General features: G+C 41.1%; 1 protein-coding gene across 1 annotated transcript; it reads left to right on the top strand.

The window, feature by feature from the left end:
• The first annotated feature begins 5,541 nt into the window (after window positions 1-5,541).
• On the top strand, window positions 5,542-23,340 carry C3H10orf143 (chromosome 3 C10orf143 homolog). Its single transcript, XM_072995394.2, has 4 exons — window positions 5,542-5,898; window positions 17,529-17,693; window positions 17,830-17,895; window positions 18,949-23,340. The coding sequence occupies exons 1-4, from the start codon at window positions 5,821-5,823 to the stop codon at window positions 18,976-18,978; spliced, it is 339 nt and encodes a 112-aa protein (XP_072851495.2). The 5' UTR covers window positions 5,542-5,820; the 3' UTR covers window positions 18,979-23,340.
• The last annotated feature ends 381 nt before the right edge of the window (window positions 23,341-23,721 follow it).

Below are 23,721 nucleotides of genomic sequence, written 5' to 3'. Positions count from 1 at the left end.
ACCTTGGCACTGGCTAGCTGGCAATGTTGTTTTTGCTGGGGTGGGGGCAGCTCCAGTGGCTCTCTTTCCCCTGCATGGCAATCAGGTGAGCTGCTGCCCTGACCCTAACATTATTGGTAGTGGCATGAAGCCTCCCAGCTCTGGTTAAGCTGCGGACCATGAACTAGTCCATGTCTTGCTTCAATGTGAGGCTTCTCATTAAAGCAGAACATGTGAAACAAACAATTTTCCGATAAAAAGTTAAAGGTTCCCCTTGACATTTTTCAGTCCAGTCATGTCTGACTCTAGGGGGCGGTGCTCATCCCGTTTTCAAGCTGTAGAGCCAGTGCTTGTCCGAAGACAGTTTCCGTTGTCACGTGGCCAGCGTGACTAGGGAACGCCGTTTTACCTTCCCACCGAGGTGGTACCTATTTATCTACTCGCATTTGCATGCTTTCAAACTGCTAGGTTGGCAAGGAGCTGGGACAAAGTGACGGGAGCTCACTCCGTCGTGTGGATTCGATCCTACGACTGCTGGTCTTCTGACTCTGCAGCACAGGCTTCTGCAGTTTAGCCTGCAGCGCTGCCACGTCCCAAAACTTGGTGGTTAACTGAAATGTGTAACCCCTGCTCTATAATGTGGAACTGCTATTAAAGGCCAACTTGAGTGGTTCCCTCTTTGCTATGCTTTCAATGGCAAGCAAAGGCATTTTTATTTAAACTAAAATAATTTGGTAATCCCACTCTTATGTCTGAAGAAGTGGACTTGTCCATGAAAGCTCACATTAAAGTATAGCAGTCACTCTTCAGGGTGCACAATGTTTTTGTCTTCATTTTTTAATTTTCATTTTTACCTGATTTATTTGAACTGGCTCTTGGGGCCTTTTAATTGTGAGTGCTATTTGGCTGCTGATTTTTTTTTAATGGCTTACACTGGTATTATCTTGTTTCAAGGTGCATCCATTGTGTGTTTTAATTGGATAATTTTTTAAAATATTGTTAAGTTCTGTGGATTTTTTGGTTGAGCCTGTTTTAAACATATATTGTAAGCCACTTTGAATCCCACAAGGGAGAAAAATAGCATATACATAAATTAATAAATGAGTTACAAAGCCATGTCTAGAGCTGGACAATCCCACAATTATTAATATGCAACCTTTTCTGCTGTCTTCTCCATTACCTTTGGTCATTTGTTGGACAGTGTACAGTAGATGGTTGTCTAAATAAGCTTCTTTTTGTTTCTGTAACAACCAACTCTGCATATGGATGGATGGATGGCTTTATTATGGTCAAAGACCAGCAAGACTCTACAGATGTCATTTCATGCAGCATATGACTACATGAAAGAGGAATATCAGAACTAAATTAGAAACAACACAGATTACAGACACTGGACATTATTACACATCAATGTTCATGCCTTGCTTAGTAATCATATTTATTTATTTATTTAAAATACATTTTACCCCACCTTTCTCCTTAAAAAGAATCCAAGGTGGCTTACATCATTAAAAGACAATATTTAAAGCTAAAAACGGTAAGTATACAAATACTAAAAAAGATCAAACAAATACCACATTAAAAGATGAATTATGTGTATTCAGATGTAGTTTGCCATTCCCAGTTCTGAGGGTATTTTGAGACTATGCAGCTTGCCCAAGGCTACCCAGGCTGGCTCTTCTCGCAGAAGGCAAAGAGGGAATTCAAACTCCAACTCATGGAGCCATCCAGTCAACACATGACTTTCTTACCCATACTTTATTCACTTATAACAACTACCATCATACAAGGAATTGTCTGAAAGTAAGCTCCAAAAAACACAATGAGGCTTATATCTGAGGAAGCAGGTATATTACTGCCAGGCTGTCTTAGCTTCAGCTGCCCATCTGCATTGTGATGGATAATATTAATGAATGGCTTTTGGAAGCTTTGTGAGGATTACTGCTGGTAATTAGGTGAAATAAGAACTTTTAACTAGCCCAAAGCAGTTCAGAAATGCTAAGCATTACTTGTTGTGATGGCAGTGAGCACCCATACAAACACTAGAAATCCATCTGCTTTTCTCATGCCCAAACAACTAGAATCATGTATTTTTCTACCATTTAATAAATTTATAATCTGCAAGTATTCTTGGCTGGGTTCAAAACTTACAGATGATTTATAAAGAATGGAGGGTTACTCGTAAACAAAACTGGCCAAATCCCTATATAGTATGGTGGTAAAATTCCAGAGCATATTTGAGAATGTACTATACAGTACGTGTAGCCGCCTTCTCAATGTATATCACAGTCTAAAAACATATCGTGGCTGCCTGTGATGGAATTAGGAGAATGTGTGTTTAACAGCTGTCCACCAAAATAACTGAATGTAAATTCTACTTTTGGAGGCCTCTACCGGATATTGTGGCCAAAAAAGAAGGAGATGTTGTGCTGGTGAATTTCCAGAAGGAATCTGGCTACGAGTATTGTTTGAAGCAGATTAGTAGAGAAGAGATATCCTGGCTTGATTCAGCAGGGCAATTATGATGTTATAACTCTGCCTTCAGGATGGGAAGAGAAGCAGCTGGTGAAAGATTAGATCTACAAATTGGAAGAAATCTGTTGTATTTACTATAAATAAAATGCTCCAGAAATTTGAAATTGAGTAATGCATTTTGTATTATTATATTATATACTTACAGCATTATTATTCGTGTATTCTTAGGCAGCACTTGACTTTGTCCAGAAATGTTGGGGTGATCTGCTCAGACTTGATCCAGAAACTGTCCCTACACATATTATCAGAGACACGTACCTAATACTGAGTTAGGCTACTCATCCATCTAGCCCATGTATCTTGAAGGGCAGCAGATTTCCAAAACCTGGGCAGATGCCTTTCCCAGTCTTGCCACTTCTACTAAGAGGCACCCAGAAATGAATCTTCTTGCACCTTATATATACAAATCATGTGTTCTTTTAATGAGTTATGGGACATCTTCCTTGAGCACAAGTAGGTAAGCTGTGGCCCTAATGTGACTTTGAACAGAAATCTTCTGGGCCTAAGATTCACTGCTTTTGGACATTTTTCCCCACTGCCTTCCCTCATGAAATAAAAAACAAGAAAACTGAATTTAACATCAATTTCCAGACTAGCATTGTACATATTGTTAAGTCTTCAAAGTCTCTAGACTTTTTTTTTCTTGTGACAAACCAATTTCCAACCTCTATCCAGACATTTTTCATCTTAGTAAAAGAGTGTCCAAATCTAATTACCGTATTTTTTTGCTCCATAAGACGCACCTTTCCATAAGACGCACCAATTTTTAGGAGAAGAAAACAGGAAAATATAATGTTTTCTTCGCTCCATAAGATGCACAGACTTTCAACCCCCCCTGTTTTGTGGGGAAAAAGTGCGTCTTATGGTGCGAAAAATACAGTATATGTTTTTTGGGGATTCTGGTCCATTCATTAATTTCATCATAATCACCTGTATTTTCCAAGCAATAGATTCCTAGAAAATTGATTGAAAAAGAACCCTGACCATTGCTTTGAATTTGGGTCAGAAGTGATTAATTGATGAAAGAAGAAGTCAACTTCTGGGATTTTCCCTCCTCCCACAAAAGATCTTCAAGGCAGTGGGGCTGACACCAAGAAAGCCCTGTTGCTATTAATTTCAGCTTTGCATAAAATGAAATCTGGATTAATATTTCTCAAAGTAATCAAACAATTTAGGGCCTTAAGGTTTGAAAACCAGTGCTTTAAAACTGGCTGCAAACTAATTGGCAACCAGCGCAAGTAACTCAAAATCTGGGCATGGACTACATCTCCCAGAATCCCTGTCCCCTCTGCCTGTGTCCATGCACTGGCTGTAGCATTCTGAACCTTACAGAGATAGAAGAAGTCACAGCCCAAGGGGACTCCCAATGGGGAGGAGTAGCAAACATCCAGCATCAAACTGGAAGCTCATTTCCAGCAAAGAGTATAACTGCCACAAAAGAGTGCCTCTGTCTCTCAAATTCTGAAGGACAGATAAGGAATATCTTGGTCAGTGTTGTTGAAAATGCAGCTGCCAATCTCAGAACTGTAGTTTGTGTGTATTCTGGGGAGTTGACTGGCATCAACTAAGACTGTCTCAATTCCAAAGGATCTCAAATCAGCCCAAATCAACTGTATGATTCTTTACAGCTCTTATTTTCCAAAGGTAAAACATACTTCCTCTTTAAGTCTACTATTTGATTATACATGTAGAATGGTCACCAGTTTGTGCCTATTTGAGTTCATTGAAGGAAAGATAATGTGATAATGATTTGCACAGTAAATAAGTTCAGGACAGAGTGGATTTCTCTGAATATCATATAAAATATCATATCAAATAGAATAAATAGATAAAATAAATATCAACCTCACCCATGTGTTTTCTCCAAACTGTATACTGACAGTCATTAAATAATAAACGTGAGTAAAAATTGCTCAATAAGCCACAATTTGTGCCTTCTCTTAAGCACTAATGCATGTCTCATGATCGTTGCCCTCACAACTTCACATCTGAATGTCAGTGATGTTGTATACATGGTGCTTTGTGGCATCTGCTGTGTCATACATGTATAGAGTTGAAATATGAACATCCACATATAATTGAATCTGTATATGCCCATGCTGTATTACATGTGTAGTGACAATACATTGGCATTGCTAGACTTCAGAAGTGAGTAATAGCTCTGCTTGTTGGAAGAAAGACACTGGCTGCACACTGGAATGTCAAGCTTACCCATTAACATGATCTTTCTGGAGGTAGACTAAAGAAAAAAAAAACCCAAACAAACCAAGAATGCCCATTGGAGACTATGAGAGTGATAGAAAAGCCCCCTGGAAATAATCAGAGCTGCAAATGCTAGTTGACATGACTAGCCTTCTTTAAAGTAAATTCATGCCACAAAGAAAGGAGGGAATGGTTTGCAGAGCTAGATTACATTAACCACATTGATAGGAAGGAATGATGGGAAAACAGCCATGTCAGATCTTGGGAGCTTGGAGTCCCAGGCCTGTCATTCTACCCTCCAGGGGGCTTCATCTCAGTCCTAAGCCTGTCATTCCACTCCATGGGGTTGTCATTCCAGTCCCAAGAGCATCGGCCCAGTCCTAGGGCTGTCACTCCACTCCCAAGGGCTGTCATTCCAACCTCTCCAGGTCTGACAACACTACTGTATTCCCCCTAAAGTCCCCCCTACTAAAGCAGAGGCCACTCTGGCTGCTTGATTTCCTTTGCCAATCCTTCCACCCCAACAAATTACAATCTGGTCCCTACCAGATCCAAGACCCTAAGAGCCAAACCCCAAATCCAACCATATTTTGCCACTGCAGGAGTCAACAGCCTGACTGCTTCTTTGCAGGATCCACTCCTCACTTCGCACCTCGGCTCTCCTAAAGGCCCAGCCCCGTCACCCAGCGCTTCTCTCCGCATCACCTTTCAGAAACGTTCCCCATCAGGGAGACGCCGTCTCTAGGGCTAAGCCCTTTAAAAAGCCTATTACGCCTCGCAATAGGAAGCGTCATCCCTCTCGACGGCCGGCGTTTCACTTTCGCTTCCAGGCTTAACGCCACGGGGGCCACCGGGCCCAGTGCCCGCACCCAGCACCGCGCCTCGCGGTTGGCGGGCAGCCAGTTCGGCCTGGCAACGCGGAGGCGAGCGGCAGGCGGGCGGCGCTCAATCCCCTCCAGGGCGAAGAGGAGGAGGAGGAGGAGGAGGATTGGCTCCTACGGAAAGAAGGGGGTGGAGCGCCCGGGTGCGCAGCCCCCAGGAGAAGCCAGAGAGCAAGAGGGGGCGCCGGGTTCCAGGCGGCAGCGATCGCTGGGACCGGGTGCCATGAACTTAGTGGCGGAACGGCGGCGGGCGGCGACGAGGCGGGCGGCGGAACGGGTCGGCCTGCCGGAGCCAGAGCGCGTAAGTTTCCCCCGCGCTGCGTTGATGGGCTCCGCGCCGGCCTCACGCCAGGGGTTTGGCGGCGGGAGCATGCGCCTTCATCTCCGCAGACGCCGCGGCTTTTCCCTCAGACCCGCCGCCTCCCAAGTTTCCTCTCTTTTTATTCCGCCCTGAGGCTGTTTGACGACAGCCTTACAAAAAGTGCAAAAAAAGAAAATGTGAAATAGAGAACAAGCCTGTTGTTGTTGCTGCTGCTGCTGCAACGAGTTGGAGGGAGGGAGAGGTGCAAACAGACAGAGAAAGAGGAGGAGGAAACAAACTTCAAGAAAGGCGGAGACTTTCTTTTCGGTGTGTGGTTGCTTTTGGATTCCGGTGTGTTTGCAGCCCTAGGCAAATGACGGATGCGGTCCCCCTTGGCTGCACGGGGGATTGAGTCGATTTAACATGGGGTTGTGGCGGCCAGTCTTAGAAGAGGGTAGGGTTTCCCCTGCCACCTCTGTCCCAAGCAGTTTTAATGCTCAGGCGAGGTTATTTCTGGCGCGGGAATTGAGAGCGAAACGGGCCGAGCGGCTGGCACAGGCAGTTTAATAAGCGGGAAGGTACTGCAAACTTCCCTGGCTAGGGACGCAAGTACGACTATAGTCCGCTGGACTCAAGTACGACTATCCTGGCATTGCAGTAATAAAAGGTAGCTGCCGTTTTCCCGTGCACCTGCTCTTCTTGGTCTGGGAAAAAAAATAATGCCGCTGCCACCCTTTCGACTTGCAGTTAGGCTTTTGTTGCAAAATCATCCGTGAAAAATGTTCCTAACGAACGGAGTAAAGACAGAGACCTGGGGTTAGAGAAGGACGGGAACAGGCTTGCTATTGTCTGTTTCCCAGCCCTGCCGCTCTCGAGGGCTTCGTCCAGCTGGAAAGAGGGGGCAGGACTGGATGTTTTGCAGCTAAAGACGACCCAGGTTATGAGGTCGCGCTGGGGCCCCGCACAAGGTGCCCTCGTTTTGACTCGATTTTGATGGCGGGGCTGGTGTGGAGGGGAGAGGAAACTCGTCCTCCTCATCACTCCCCTCGTCCAGGAGGTTGTAAAGGACCTGGGCTTGAGCTGGCTGATAAACGCTTTCCACCTGAGGTGATAATGTTGTGGTCCGTGAGGGCTGCGGACGAAGTCCCCCAAGAGCTGAGGTGGCTTGAGGCCACCCAGACTTCGCACCAAGACCTACTGAAGTCTGCACTTAGACCTTGCCCTCCGTTGCCAAGGTATTTGACAACCTGAGGGCAAAGGGTGTGCACAAATGTAAGGCCCTTGGTAACTAGAGACGTCTGGAGTAGGGTGCGGGAGCAAGAGAATTAAGCTGACCTCAGGAACTGCTTTTCCTACGGGAAGCGAGGACTGGAACTACGCGTTGACGTGAAACAGGCTGGAATCCAGTGTGACTTCCATCATTTTGCATGGCATAAGCCCTACTGCACTTTCAAATGATGCCCAGTGGCACTATTTTTAAATGCAGTAGGGCCTCAACTAGATGAGAAAGTGCCCTTCCTCCTCTGCAAGGCTTGCCTGTCCTGGGGTAGGCAACTGGAGCCATGGAGTGCAGTAGGAGCAAGTGTTCCTTGAATGGGTTTGGAGGCTGCTGCTGCCGCCGCTGCTGCCAACATGTGCTCCCTGGTCACTGCTGTCCAGCCTCCTGCTGGACAAGCGGGTCCTGCGGAGGAGGAAGGGAAGCAGAGTCCTTGCCTGCTCCAGGTGTGGTAAAAAAAAAAAAGAGGTACTGAAGCAGATCCATGAAAAAAAGAACGTCACTGAGTGGTGGAAGACTTCCCAGCTACCTTAGCACTGGCTGGCAGACATTGTTTTTGTCCTGTGGGTAAGGCCTCCATTTTCTCTGCATTAGATCGGGCATGATTGGAACATTTTCACTCCAGTTTGCAGATGAACAGAAGTAAAAAGCTTACTGGAGACGACCTGCAATGTATAGTTCCAGCCTAAGAGATGGGGGTGGGGGCAGTGGCTAAGTGTTAAATTGTTGCTGTCAGTTATGAAAGTAATATCCTGTTAAGCTTTTTCTGAATAGGAAGTCCTGCCAGTGTGGAAATGGAGGATAACACAGAAAATGCTGTTGGCAAGCAGAGAGTGGGGGTTTTTTGTTTTGTTTTTTGTTTTCTTTTTGTTTTGTTTTTGCATGGAGATCACTGCACAACAACAATGCTGTGTAAAAAGCACTATGAAAATGTTGGTGGGACTTCTCAATGGAAACTCATGAGGGTACTGAGCAAATCACAATTTAGAATTTTCTGCTCCTAAAATTCTTCCTTGGGTCAATAAATGTTTCGCAATATCTGATTGTGGATCAAACATAAGTAAGAATGTGTATACGGAGGTACTGCCACGAGCAATTCCGTTCATATATGTTTCGGACCTGTTGCTGGATTATAAAACATTAGGCCTAGGAGAAGAATAAAGATACACACTGGGTCATAAACCTCACCCTCATGCACCAGTTCTGGCATTCGTAGACCTAAAGTATCCCTGGCAGATACTTTTACTGCCTCTTCATGCCTTCAAGTGATTCTACTTCCTAGAGGGTCTTCTCATCCATCAGACCCTGCCGCTGCTCTGCCAAAGTAGCATACTCTGACAAGGAAATTTCATGAGCTGTCATAGATGTGGGAATGGAGAAAGATGTAGCAAGCCTGGATATACATAAATGTCAGAAATCATTACCCAGGTGTAAATTTAGATGGTAGATGTTTCTGCTACTTCAGAGGTGGGAGGATAAGGCAGATGCTGCAGGGAGGAAGGGAGAGACGACAGACTGTGTGCGCTGGATAGAAAGTGTAGCCTGAGGCAGGAAAAATCCCTGCCTAAAATTTTTGCTGGTGGCAGCTGGGGAGTATGAAATACTAAACTGAAACAGTAAAGTCATTAAATCAAGGAGACTTTGGTAACATCAATCTGTATATAAATCCCATCGAGTCAAAGAGTCTACTCTAGTTGAGTATAACAATTGCATTTGGTTCAGATTTTTTTGCTTCACCTGCTGTGACAGATACGAGGAGGAGGAGAAAGACGGAAGTACCAGAGCCCCCTGGGAAGATGGTGGCATTGGCCAATACAAGGATACAGTATTTACTTCACTGATAATCTCTTTTCATCAGTCTGCTTGTTGCAGAAACCTATACAGTAGTGCCTCGCTTAACGACAATAATCCATTCCAGGAAAATCGCTGTTAAGCGAAAACATTGTAAAGCTAAATTAAAAACCCAATTGAAACGCATTGAAACCCGTTCAATGCGTTCCAGTGGGATAAAAACTCACCGTCCAGCGAAGATCCTCCTTACAGCAGCCATTTTCACTGCCGGTATAGCGAGGAATCCATCCCTAAGCACAGCAGGGAGCCATTTTAAGCACCCAGCGGCCATTTTGAAACCCCAACGATCAGCTGGTTTTGATCGTCGTAAAGCAAAAATCTGTTTCCGAAGCAGGGAACCGATCGTCGCTAAGTGAAATTCCCCCATTTAGACCATCGCTTTGCAGTCGCAATTGTGATCGCAGAAAGATCGTCGTAAAGTGGATTCGTTATAATGTGGGGCAATCGTTAAGCGGGGCATCACTGTAATTAAGTAAGACACCCTAGAATATTACCACTGTTGGCACATATCTTCTGTATTGTCATGCCATCGAAAGCCTACCAGTCTTGTCTGAGTTTAGAAGCTAAGCATGGCAGAGTCTGGTTAGTACTTGGATGGGAAGCCATCAGGGATTACCAGGGGTCTTCAGGTAGGGCCAGGAAGTAATCCTACCTGGATCCCTAGAGAGCGGCTGCCAGTCAGAATTCATGGAAGAATGATCGGACTGAGCAGAAAGCAGCTTCCTGAATTCTCTGAGCAAAACTATTCCTACCAACTATAAACTGTAGTTTCTATCTTAAAATATCGGTTTCTAAATTACCAAGTATTAGATTTTGTTTTCATCCTCTAAAATACAATTGAGCCCTGTCCTGCAGATATTTTATAGGCATGTCCTTTTTTTGTTTTTGTTTTGACTTGCGTGGAAGTAGTTGAAGCTTTTACTGTGAAGAGATTTTAATGTTTCTTTTTAAATGAAAATCTAGGGCTGTTGTTGTTTTTTGTTTGTTTTTTTTTTTTTTGCCACAGAGACTTTGGAATAGGATGCAGAATGCAGATGCTCCCAAATGCTAATGACAGAATGCTGAAATCACCAGTGATTTGTTGTACACTAATTTTGCAAAGCTTGGTGCCCCCATATCTTTTTTCCTGAAGTGCTTTCCAGTGAGCTTTATAGTGTAATTAAACCTATCAGTGCAATGGCATGTGCTTGTTAAAAGAGCCACCTTTGGTACTTAATTGTAGTTAGCCATCATTTGCTTTATTAAAAGGACATTTGCAAATATACAACAAGGCAGGCAAATCCCCAAGGAATCTAACCCACTATCTTCAAAACCCACACACAGCTTTAACCTTCCCTTTGGCTGAAAAGAACTGGACATGTTTCCCCTCTAGAGCCTATTAAAACCACTCTGTTAAGTGACCAGAGGCTGTTAACGCATTAATGACATTAGTTTCTTCTTTTCCTTTAGGGACTTTGCTCAAAGCTCCCTCCCCCCCTTTTTGGTGACACTAATAGCGTTTCTGTAGAGGATTGGATTTGTTAGCTGAGCTGATCAGAATAATGCAAGCTAATGCCATCCTCATTTTTGGTGTCTGTCTAAAGGCCATCTTCTCTAATGCTTTATATTCAGTAGAGTGAGTTTTAATATCACCCTTAAGGGGTGATTGGTCTTATCTGCAGCTTTTGAGATCATAGTTGGTAATTGGTGTCTCCTTTAATTCTTATCCCACTGATACACTTAGCTAAGAAAGTGGTCCCAGCCATATGATAATTCAGCTATGCCAGACTGTGAGTGCAGATTTACATAGTCCAGCCTGTCCCTTGGGACAAATGGTAGATTCTGTGCAGAAGTCTCAAAACCAAAAATATTTTGACTGAGGACAAAGATGATTGGTGTCACAAAGTATTATAGCACAAGCATCACAGCGAAAGGATTACTAGTTGTTGTTTTTTGGCCTTGAAACTCAGCACACACCCTATTGTACACAGCTTTAGATAAGGTTTTCTATTTAAAGTAATTTGAATTTAAAATAAGGGAGCAATATTCTGGTCTCTTTGGCTGTTACTGAATTCCAGCTCTCTTAAGTAAGGCCAGATGAACTATGAGAACTGATCAGTGGTGACTAAAGGCAACCTAAACAGTATTAAGGTTTAAAAAGAAAAAGGAAACACATATAAAAAGGTGTGTGCTTGTGCTGCCTGTGTATTCACTCACATCTGACAGTAACCAGAAGAGTGTAACCAATGCATGTTAATATGAGTAGTAGTTCAGAGAAACAACTAAAGTTGGGCAAAAGACTTCTGTATTTTCATACGTCTGAGATTTCATATCTGATGACATTGGTGATTTGATGCTACAGACCTGGTCTAATTCACAAGTTGTTGTTGTTGTTTAGTCGTGTCCAACTCTTTGTGACCCCATGGACCAGAGCACACCAGGCCCTCCTGTCTTCCACTGCTTCCCGGAGTTGGGTCAAATTCATGTTGGTAACTTCAGTGACACCGTCCAACCATTTTGTCCTCTCGTCCCCTTCTCCTCTTGCCTTCACACTTTCCCAGCATCAAGGTCTTTTCCAGGGAGTCTTCTCTTCTCATGAGATGGCCAGAGTATTGGAGCCTCAGCTTCAAGATCTGTCCTTTCAGCGAGCATTCCGTGTTGATTTCCTTTAGAATGGATAGGTTTGTTCTCCTTGCAGTCCAGGAGACTCTCAAGAGTCTCCTCCAGCACCACAATTCAAAGGCATCAGTTCTTCGGCGGTCAGTTTTGCTTTGCTTTTTATGGTCCAGCTCTCACTTCCATACATCACTACAGGGAAAACCATAGCTTTGACTATTCGGACTTTTGTTGGTAAAGTGATGTTTCTGCTTTTTAAGATGCTGTCGAGGTTTGTCATAGCTTTTCTCCCAAGAAGCGGGCATCTTTTAATTTCGTGGCTGCTGTCACCATCAGCAGTGATCATGGAGCCCAAGAAAATAAAATCTGTCACTGCCTCCATATCTTCCCCTTCTATTTGCCAGGAGGTGATGGGACCAGTGGCCATGATCCTAGTTTTTTTTTTACGTTGAGCTTCAGACCGTTTTTTGCACTCTCCTCTTTCACCCTCATTGCGAGGTTCCTTAATTCTTCCTCACTTTCACAAGTTAGTTAAGCTCAAATTTCAAAGCAAGAAAGATATTGTTTAAGATAGGTCAACAGTCCTTTCTATACTATGCCCACATGTTGGCTCCCAACTATGTTTCTGCTTCGTAATTAGAGATGGGGACAAATAAAAAAATGGTGATTCATTTTGATCTGTTATTCGTCAAGGTTAACAGATCAACGAATACAAATATACGAACATTCTTTGATTAATCGATCCATTGATTTGTCTGTACTTTAAACACCTATACCATTGCTCCCCAACCACCTAGAGACACCAAATTTGCAAGGAGGCTTCCTCAGACACTTTCCTAAAACTCCTGAAAATTTAGTGAACATTAGATCATGGACTCCCGAGTTAAATAGTCACAAAGAGGACCCATCCAGGAAAGCTCCCCCAGGTACTTAGAGACTCCAGAATCACAACGGAGCTTCCTATGTCTTTCCCCAACACGCCTGCCAACTTTGGTGAAGATTGGATATCGGACGTCCAGGTTATTCACCCACAAATTGGGTCCCCCCAGGAGAGTTTACCACACGGCACAGAAGCCCATTCTACCTATCAGCTGGCAACCAGCTGATCAGAAGCCAATAGGCAGTCACACACACACACACAGCCAGCCACCCCAACAGCCTACTCCCACACCCCCTTCCTTTCCCTACCTTAGCCTCCAACCCACTCCCACCGACACCCCCTTAGCTTAATAGCTGCTGCCGAGGTCTCCATCAGGCCTTCGCAGCCATGATGTGTAAAAAGGGAGATTGGCTGTCCTTTGCAAAGATAGTGGCTGTGGCTTCATTTAGGGTAGGGAAGCTGCATCTGCCATCTTTGCAAAGGGCAGCCTGGATTCCCTTAAGGCAGGCTAAGGGATTCCAGGCTGCCCTTTGCAAAGATGGCAGCTGCAACTTCCCTACCCTAAATGAAGCAGCAGCCACCATCTTTGCAAAGGGCATCCAGTCTCCATTTTTACATGTGTGGCTCCAAGGCCAGACGACCTTTACGGGGCCTAAGGTAGGGAAAAGAAGAGGTGGTGGGGTAGGCTGTGGTATTGGGTGGCTGTGTGGGGTGGTGGCTGCCTTTCTGGTAGGCAGAATGGTGGTTTCAAAAAAAAAATACAAAGGACGAATAAAAACAGGTAAATATTCATCCTTTCGTATTTGTGGGGGGGGGTCTCTGGAACCCACAAATACGGATCAATGAATATTTAATGAATTTGTTATATTCGTCCCCCTCTCTATTTATAATCAAAGTCTCGGTGCATCACACAGATGTGGGTTAGGTGTCTGCATAGGACCTATTCTAGCCCTGAAAGTTTTGAACCCCTGTTTTAGGACATACACATGGCTCCCACCATTCCACTTAATTCCATTTAGATTGCGACAGCAGCAGCTGTGTAAGAGTATTCCTGGGGTAGTTGAGAGAATTGTGGAGAAGAAGAAAAATAATTATGGAAATTGGGAAAATGATATATTCATATATAAACATATAATTAATGTTGTGTGTTTTAACATGTCACAGTTGCATGATAGTTACAGTTGACACGAGAACTGCACGTTGTCCAGGGTAGTACAGGGCCGACTGATGGCACAGTGGTTAAACTGGTGTACTGCAGCCAAAACTGTGCTCACGACCTGGGGTTAAATCTCAGGTAGCCAACTCAAGGTTCACTCAGCCTTCCATCCTTCAGAGGTCAGTAAAATGAGGACCCACCTTGCTGCACAGGGGGCAATGCGTAGCCTGCATAATTAACTTGTAAACTGTCCAAAGAGTGCTTTAAGTGCTATGGGGTGGTATACAAGCAGCACACTTTGTTTTGCTTTGCCTCATGAGGAAATATTGCTTACCCAAGGTTAGTGGAGTTACTGTATTAGCTTTATCCAAGCAAGATCTGCATATTCATCTCTCCTTGTTCCTGGAGCTACTAAGTTGCTTTAGCATCTGCCTGTACAGCCGCATTTGATTTTGAAATGGCACATTCACCTACCCCCTTGATTTGATTTTAATGTGTTTTTCCGTGCCTATAAAAATGCTACTGCTACCCCATACTTCCTAGCAGTATGTGAGCAAATATGCAGCATGCTGCATTTTAAAATAACTAGTATACAAGTGTTCTAATTAATTACTATATGTGGTATCAGGAAGACAAAATCAGTAGTTATATGGGACCCTAAATTTATACTAGATAACTTAACAACAATACATAATAAAGCAGCCGTTAAATTCTAAATTTACTGCAGTGAATTGAAGATTAAAGTACTGTATATTGTATTAGTGTACTGTGATGGTTAATGTTACCCAATGCATTTGCTTCTCGTATAGTTAATTATAATTTTGTCATTCTGTATACTTATTGCCCCTGTTTTCTGGACCCCTTGTGTAGGTCAGGCAGCTTTTAACCACAAGACATTTCCAGATATTTTCCATATGTCTCGTCGGAGCTTTAACAAAACAAAAACCATGTAGCATGCTCAGATCTCCAGTGATTAAAACAAACATGCATGTATGTCTTTTGAATTACCTTTAGTGCCTTATGATGCAAGTGACACACTGTCCCAATTACATTGTCCTATGTCTGATTCCCTATACAAGATATACTGCCTCACGCATTTGGATTTTCAACACCTGGTACATTTATCAACATTCTGATGAAATTTGAGAAAAAGGAGAGCTCTCAAAAGTTATGTGAACCCTCTGGGTCTTGCGAAGGACAGACTAGATACTGTGTTATTAATGCAGTATGCACAATCAAAATTCTGTGCTGGTCTGTTGTTGCAGTTCCATGGGATGTTTCCAATGCCATCAAATTTCAGAATAACTTGGAATTCTCTGGAGAAGATGGTTCTGCTTTCATTAGTATAAGATTCTTAGCCAGCTACTCTGTATGTTAAATTTCTGTTTCCTACAGTAAGTACTTTAGACTCAAAGCAAGTTTGATTTTATTTTTGATCAGGAAAAATTCTTCTAATACATAGCAGTAAATCTCTTTTCTTTCACACCTCTTGCCGGTTGTGCTGCTTGTACTTGCATGCCATGGCTTTTAATAAAGGACAAATTCTGCAATAACAAAGGAGGTGGATGTTTTCCCAGTGGAAAGCGGCCTCGCCTCAGAATGCTTTTCAGATTTTTATTATTACACTTTGCACACTCTTAGTATAATGCATATTTTGTTTCTGATTCACTTCCTTTAGATATATCGTGTTCTTTTTCCTACAGCATTCTAGCTTCAGCCTTTCTCCTTGGAGATGCTGCTTGTATTCATCCACTTTGTTTTAACCTAACAGGATTTTGTTTGTTTATATTCAAAATAGTTTCCATAAATATCATCTGCAACAGCACTCCTATTCAGGGCTCCAATCAGCCTGGAACAAGAGCCTTGCCTTCAGGGCTTACAGAGGAAACTGGGAAATGTTTCAGGAGGAGTAAAGGCACTTTGGTGCTTTCTCCAGAAACCTGCTGACCAGTTCTGGAGTTAACTTGGATAGCAGAAATTAAGGATAACTGCAGGGCTTAATTAGGTGAGAGTCCTCCCTTCTCAAATTTTTTCTGGCTGCTCTCATTGATAATATTTCACATTCATGACTTGGTTGTCCTCAAGATTCCCTGAATTGTGGTAGTCACTGAGCACAGATTCTTATTTTGCCTTTAAAAAAAAAAACTTAAGTGGTATGATCGAAAAAGATTTGGAACAATTGTCAAAATTTCAGTTATCATTTATGGGGAAGATTGTAGCTGTGAAGATGGATATATTACCTAAAATGATATTTATTTTTCAGACAATACCAGTCCTTACAAAACAACTAATACTTCAAGAACTTACAAAAAAAATAATGAAGTTTGTCTAGCAAGGGAAAAAACCTAGAATAAAAATCAAAGCACTTCAAGACGCAGAACAAAGAGCAGGCTTTGGACTTCCAGATTGGTTTTTATGTTATAAAGCCTGTGCTCTAGTTTGGATAAAGGAATTTGTAGTTTTAGAAAATGACAGAACACAAAAACTAGAAGGACATAATTTAAATTTAGGATGGCACGCCTTCCTATGGTATCAAAAAGCAAATGACAATAAACAATTTAAGACCTCTAACAAATGTTGGATATGCAAATTAAAAGAAGGTAGTTTTTATCATATGTGGTGGTCTTGTAGGGAGGTTAAGAGCTTTTGGAAACTAGTCCATGAGTTTTTACAAAAAAAATGTTATCTATAATTCCATATGAACCTGAACTGCTTTTGTTGAATATAATACCAGATTCAATAGAAAAAGAAAAAGGAGATACTTGATCATAATGAAACTACAGCAGCAAGAATTTTAAATGCCAAATACTGGAAAAAAGAGGAGACTCCCAACAATCCAGAACTTTTTTTCAAAACAGCAGAGATGGATATTTTATAAGTATTAAAAGACAAATTGTTGAGGCTAGAAAAAAGTGGGAACCTTTGTATAATTGGATGAGAGATGAGAACATGAATGGATTAAAGTTATGAGAAAGAAGATATAAAATAGTAGAAAAAGCTCAGAAAAAAATGGCAGGATAAGTGTGAAGTAAACCTAGTAGGAAAACATATAGGCAAAAGTAATATATTATTCTCTATCACATTCTGTATTTTTTATTTACCCCAGTATCCTGTTCCAGATCCCCTTTCCCATGATCTTCCCCTACCCAATGATTTTTTTTAAAAAAAAATTAAAAACAATTTTTAAAAAAGTCATTAAAATTAGTGGAGTAATGTGTGTCTGCATCAGCTGTGTGGAGCCTACTTTTTTTTGTCCATCATTGCATAGAAACCTTAAGAGTTCCCACAACATCATTTTTGGTTGAGTTGTGTTTAATTTTAATAGGTCTCTGAAATTCAGAATTACAGGGATGACAAAACTTCCAGTGTGTGCACAGATTTTGGGCAAGTTATCTGTTCATGAAGGATGTTGTGCTTAACCAGCGAATACAAAATACCGAACTGCCAGGATCCAAAAATACACCATTATTGAAACAGGCTTTGTATGTATGAAATCAGAGGTCAAAGATTTTGATGCTTTACTTTCTGTATTCGCCTCTCCCAACAACCCCTCTCTGTGCATCTGTTACTGTAATTTATCCACCTGTTTATGCAACATGTTCAATATAAAAGTAGCTTTATAGTAATCTCTTATGGCTATTCTCACAACACTAGGGTAGTTAATTCTAATCCATTACTTAGGTAGGAATCTGAAAATGGAGGATTGTGAACTATTCAATGCTACCCACCTGGTAGCTCTACAACTGAGATAGGGCTAGGCCTATATTTCCCATTAACTGGTCATTCTTTCCACTAGGTAAACACTTGAAAAGTAGATGGGGAGGTCCTTCATTCTTAATTTCTTGTTCTTTTTTCCTTCTGATCCCTGACAGAAACGAGTATGTAGAAGTTTGGAGACTATTCCACAGTCGATCAGTTCTTGCCACCCACCAAGCAAGTGTGCTGTGGATTATTGGGATATGGAGCAGGATTTGACACAGAAAAGCCCCACTGAATTTTCCACCCCTCGTATTATGAAAGAAAAAACACATGACATGGTATGTTTTATGCAGCCCAAATCCATACTTCTAGGAAATGTTAATCCATTTCATAATAAAAATGTCAAATTATGATGCTTGGATTTTGGTGTGTGTTCCTTTTTGAGAATTTTGTATATATGTGTTTGTTAATCAGATACTTCCGGATAATGAAACCAGAACTACTGCCCAAACTTGCCTAAGATGTATGGCTGGAGAACCTGTAAGTATATTAACCTTCCTACTATGACATAGCAAGATAGACTTTTTCTTAAATATTAGAACTATAAAACATAAGGTTCATATTTGGTGAAAAACAAAAAGCCCTGCAATTACATTTCTCAGGAGTAAAGCATGTAAAAAAAAAAAAGAGGCAGGTTGAATTAGGTTTTTCTCAGTGTGCTTGAAGAGTGCAAACCAACAGGTTTCTTGCATCAGTTTGAAAATATAGGGAGTGCAAGTTCATGTTTCTGATCTACTGAAGATCTACTGAAAAGCCAAGTTTAGTTGGGTAGATCAGTGGTTCTTAACCTTTGTTACTCGGATGCTTTTGAACTGCAACTCCCAGAAACCCCAGTCAGGACAGCTGGTGATGAAGGCTTCTGGGAGTTGCAGTCCAAAACTCCTGAGTAACCCAAGGTTAAGTACCAGTGGGGTAGATGAAATCTCCGTTCAAAGTTTAAAATGCACTCTCTTTTAGGAGTATGTCCAGTTAGGAGGCATTTAATATTTATAAGTAGAGATTTAGAAGTATTTTTTACAAACATTCATGATGATTGAATGTGGATGAATAATTACATATTACATTTAGATATTTTTCAGTGTGGTAATGTAAACCAGTTCAGCTGAAGTCTGGGGGTTAAGAATTACCGTACTCTTTTCCCAGCAAAAAGATTGTACTTCGGTTCAAGCCTGTCCCCATCAAAGTATTTTCTAACTACCATGCAGGCTTCCTCATTCAATTCGCTATAGGCCATATATTTATTTGCTGATGTAGTGCTAGCCCTTCTGACTAAGATTTTTGTAAGTGGGAATTCCAGAGTGTCATGCTGCCCTTGCTAAGTTATGCATGGCATTATACTTGTTTATCTTAGACTCTACATCCACTATTAGGTGGCATTTCCTTTGGACACAGCATCTGAAATTTCTCAGGCTTGCTAAGGCTACAAATTTCCTTCTATTTTTATCTTATTCTCAGTACAGTGCAAATGTGGAGTTGTATAATAGCACCTGTTTTGAATCAGCTAAACTTCTTTTCTTTTCTTTTTCATTTCAGGGGCACTTTGGCCATATTATGAGTTTATAGGATATCAAAGGATATGCATTGATACTCCAGAACAAAAAAATGTTTCAAGCTTCTCTTGAGTTCCTAGATTTTTCTACACCCCTCTGAAATTGTATATATGTAATGTACATAAGATCTCTTGTGGGTTTTTTTAATGTTCTCACTAGAACCTCATTTTGTTTACCTTTTATATAATTTAAAATATGTTTTCAAAGCACTGCTCAGCTTAGCGATTCTCCCACTTTCAACATGTGTACAAGAGATATATATTCATGAATTTGGGTTAACTGCAGGCAGACAAAAAAGTGGAGACTGGTATTTTTACTTCTTGTGCATGTATGTTGTGAATATGTAAAATTTCATAATTATTGAAATTCATGGAGATGGTGACAGTGTGAAACAAATGTGGTGAATGTCCCAAAACTGAACAGTTTTCTCCACTATTAAAATACCCAGCTGGCTGGGTAGCTCAGTGGGTTGAAGTTTAGACTGCAGAGCCAATGCTTGTGGATTCAATTCTTGACTGTGCCTTGTAGGATATACAGAGCGCCCCCCCCCCCGTAGAAGAGAATGTACCCCTTCTGAGTACTCCATAGAAAGAAAACCAGAATTGAGTTTACTACACATATTTGTTAACTACTAAGATACACACACTTAGAGTTGCATTTAGTTGATAGTATTCATCAGTATAAATCTGCATCTTCAGTAATGCTGCATGTGAACCATGTATTTTGAAAATACCATAAAATGTTCACAGTACTTCTGAAGTTATTTCAAAGCACATAATCACATTCTTCTCTCTTCTTTAAGGCAAATTTGTAGAATGCACTGCCTCCTAGGAAGCACTGAACTGTAAAGGTATTTCCCTTTCAGCTGGTGAAATACATGATGTAAAGTCCCTTTGCAGCGATTGAGACTCAAAATGTACCTTTGTCACTGCTTTGGCATATTCTTGTTAGGAATTTGACAGACCATCTCTGTGGCTTGAAATAGATCCTTTTTCCCTTCTTTATTTTCTAAATAATCTTGAAAGCTTGAGTGCCACATCATAGCAGTCTGCCCACCACCATGTCCAAATATTTTTACACAGGAAATGAAGTTTTGGCCTGATTATCCTCATAGATTCTGGTTGGATAGCTGAATGAGTTAGGTACCTATTTCAAGCCACAGATGGAGTCTGTCAAGTTCCTAACAAGAATATGCCAGCAAATATGAAAAATAAAACAATGACTCACTAACTGGCAACATTCTATATGTATTCCATTTCCCAGGACGATGCCAAGGATTGCAGTAACCATAGGAATATTGCTTTAATTTCCAATTGAAGCAAAGTGATGCTCAAGGTGTTGCAACAAAGGCTTTTACTTTATAAGGAGTTAGAAATGCCTGATATTAAAGCTGGATTCCAAAAAGGAAAAGGCACTCAATATCACATTGCTGGCTTCTGGATTGGTCCAAAGAATTTCAGAAGGACACTATGCTTTACAGACAACAGCATATCCTTTTATTGTGTGATTCATGAGAAATTATGGATTGTTCTGAAAGAAATGGATGTACCTTAGCACTTGATTGTCCTGATGTGTATCTTATGGGCAAGAAGCTACTGTTAGGACAGAATGAGAGACAGAATGGTTTGCCATAGGCAAAGGAGTCAGAAAAAGGTCTGTTTTAGTCCCTTATTTGTTCAGTCTGAGTGCAGAAAACTAGACTAGATTCAGATGGAGAAGTGCAAATTGGTGGAAGAAACATCAATAATTTAAGATATGCATATTATACTATTGTACTGTCAGAAAGCAGCAATAACTTGAAACAACTTAAGTGAAAGAAGAAAGCCCCAAAGCAGAACTGCAATTGAATTAAAAGGAACAAGATAATGACTATAGAAGAACTACAAAACTGTAATGTTGACAATGAAGCAATCCTCAGTCCAAATGGAGACTGCAGCCAAGAAACCATAAGAAGATTGAGAAGGGTAGCAGTGAAGACATTAGAAAAGATCACCAGGTGTAAGGAGATCAAAGGTCTAGATAGGCGGGGTAGAAATCTAAATAAATAAATAAATGTGTCACTGGAGATCAAGGCCAAAATCATTTGCACTCTTATATTTCCGATCAGTGTGAAAGTATGGAGATTAGAGAAAGCTGACAGGGGAAAAAAACTAATTCATTTGAAATAAGGTGCTTTGCAGATGCTGGACTGCCAGAAAGACAAGCCAGTGGGTCCTAGAGCAAATGAAGCCTGAGGTATTCTGGAGGCAAGAATGATGAAGCTGAGCCTGTCCTACTTTGGGTGCATCATAAGAAGGCAGAATTCTCTGGACAAGACAATTATGCTGGGAAAGGTTGAAGGCAGCAAGAAAAGAGGAAAACCAAATATGGGATGGATTGACTCTCTAAAAGAACCACAGGCTTGAGTTGAGGACAAGACATTTCAGAGATTGCTCGCTCATAGGGTTGCCATACGTCAGAGGTGACTTGATGGCACATAACAACAAATTAGAAATATACTTATTTCTGTTATAGGAATCCAGAAAGTGTGACATTCTATTTATGTACTGAAAGGATTCCCAATGAGATCAGTAAAACAACCTTAGAAAAACGACTTGAGGTCTATGGAGGCTCCAATCCTGTGCACACATACCTGGGAGTAAACCTAATTGAACACAGTGGGAATTACCTCTGAGAAAACATGCATAGCATTGCACGGTTGGCAAAGCAATGGTTTCAGTGACCTCTTAACCCCATGTATGGAAAGATGTAGATTGTCAAGTGCACTCGTTTCCCTCCAGACCCACCTGACTTCACATATTGTCCGTAAACTTTGCAATTGGGCTTCTATGTGTAGAGTCTTGCACATGAAGTCTCGGTACGTGCAATCATTATGTCTCAAAACCTGCAGGTAAAGACCATATGAATCTGTTATTAGACTTTGCTTGTATCTGCCTTATTCTAGTGATACATCTCCATAGAGATCAGGGAATAGCAAGTACTAGTATATTATTGGCGCTCTCCACTGCTGACCTGGAGCCCTGTGGGAACAATGCGCTGACACTCCTAAAAAAAAAAACAACCCTGGTCATGAATCTGAGACAATCTCTTGTATAGTTATCTCAGGACTGAGACCAACCTCTGTCCCTGTTTCTAGAGACAGAAGATGCTGTTTTATCATATACATTTGACATCTACTTTCTTCTGCATAGGATGTGAGAAATGTGTAAAACATGTCGCTGATGAACTCTGAACTGAGTGGTAGACCTTCACTCATATTCTCAAAAGACAGAGCCTTAAACCTGATTGAATAGAAAAGTCAGTGTCGTTGTTAAAAGGTCCATATTTAGGGATCTAGATTTGGGCACATGCAAAGACAGACAGACCTCCAAACCTTTTGTCTCCACAGCAACCCCTCCAGCTCCCCAAATGTTCCATGGAGCATCAGGAGCCTCTACTGTGGCACTCAGAAGTCCTGTGCCTCAATTTGGGAGCTGTATCCACATATTTACTCTTCATTTCAAGCCCCCTATGCCACATCCTGTCTAGTTCAGAATGGTCCGCACACTCTTTGTAGCATTCTGAGGAGGCTGAATGTTAAAGGAACAGTGGGGCAGAGAGGGACAGAAGCTGTGTGGGTATCTTATACACCTGAATCTAGACCCAGTCCAATGGATTTTTTTTTCTTTTAATGTTCAACATGACAGTATAGCAAGCATGAGCCATTATGTGCTGGCCCTTGAAGTCTTCAATTTCATCTCAGAAAATTGACTTATTAAAAAAAAAGAGTCTGTGCATTAGTAATTATTTTCCTAATAGCCAACAGAACATGTACAAAGGCTAATGTGCATTGTTAAAATGGGATCATAGAAAGTTTTTAAAATGTTTTTATAATGTGTAATATATTTTATTTTTTAATCTCCAGATCTTACAGTAAAAGTGTCATAAGCAGAAAAAGGTTGTTTTTGAACTTTCAGCAATATTCCTTTTTTGTTTTAAAATGAAAAATGTAAATTTATGTACATTTATAAATCATTTGTATGCAGAATTGAGGAGTGCTGCTTTCATATTTGTAAAACAAGAAATAGATTTCTATTTTTTTTAATTAAGTGGATAAAGTTCATTGTGTTTGAACTTTAGATCTTTGTATTTTTAAATAATTATTACAGTATATACAAAAAGTTGAAATTCTAAGTAGCACCTTAAAAACCAAGTAAATATGTGGGGAAATTAAAATTTACCTTCCTGGAAAAGTTGGCTTGTACATCTGTTTCCTGATTTATTGCAGATAATTCCAGTTTTCTGTTTGATGGTTTCTGTTCCTCAAGGTTTTACTGTTGCACAGTTTTATGGAGACATGTTGCACTGAAATAAATATTATGTACTTGGAGGATCATACTTTGTCCTTTTATTTGCTTTTTTTCTAGAACAGCAGGATTCATGTGGAAAACATAGTTGAGTTTACAAAGTTATCTATATGTGCACCACTTATAAGTGAAAGAAGTAATTAATCCCCCTCGTCTCCTTTGGTAGCTTCTCCCATGTGGTTTCCTACAGTTCACCCCTAAATGGTGGTCATGTTGGTTGGGCCTGATGAAGATTGTAGTCCAAAAAAACTCTGGAGATTTCCTAGTTTGAGAAGGTGGTCCTGTGAATGAATGTGGCAATTACTATGATGCGTAAAAGTGGTTGCTCTTGAACAAAAGAACCACAAAGGGAGACTCCAGCATGAAGCTGCTGAATTGCAGCCTGAAGAGGTTCAGTTGTATCCATTTTG

This window comes from Pogona vitticeps, chromosome 3 (genome assembly GCF_051106095.1).
Source record: "Pogona vitticeps strain Pit_001003342236 chromosome 3, PviZW2.1, whole genome shotgun sequence".
Taxonomy (NCBI): Eukaryota; Metazoa; Chordata; class Lepidosauria; order Squamata; family Agamidae; genus Pogona; species Pogona vitticeps.
Note: the sequence above shows the minus strand (reverse complement) of the source record. Positions and strands in the feature narration are given on the sequence as shown.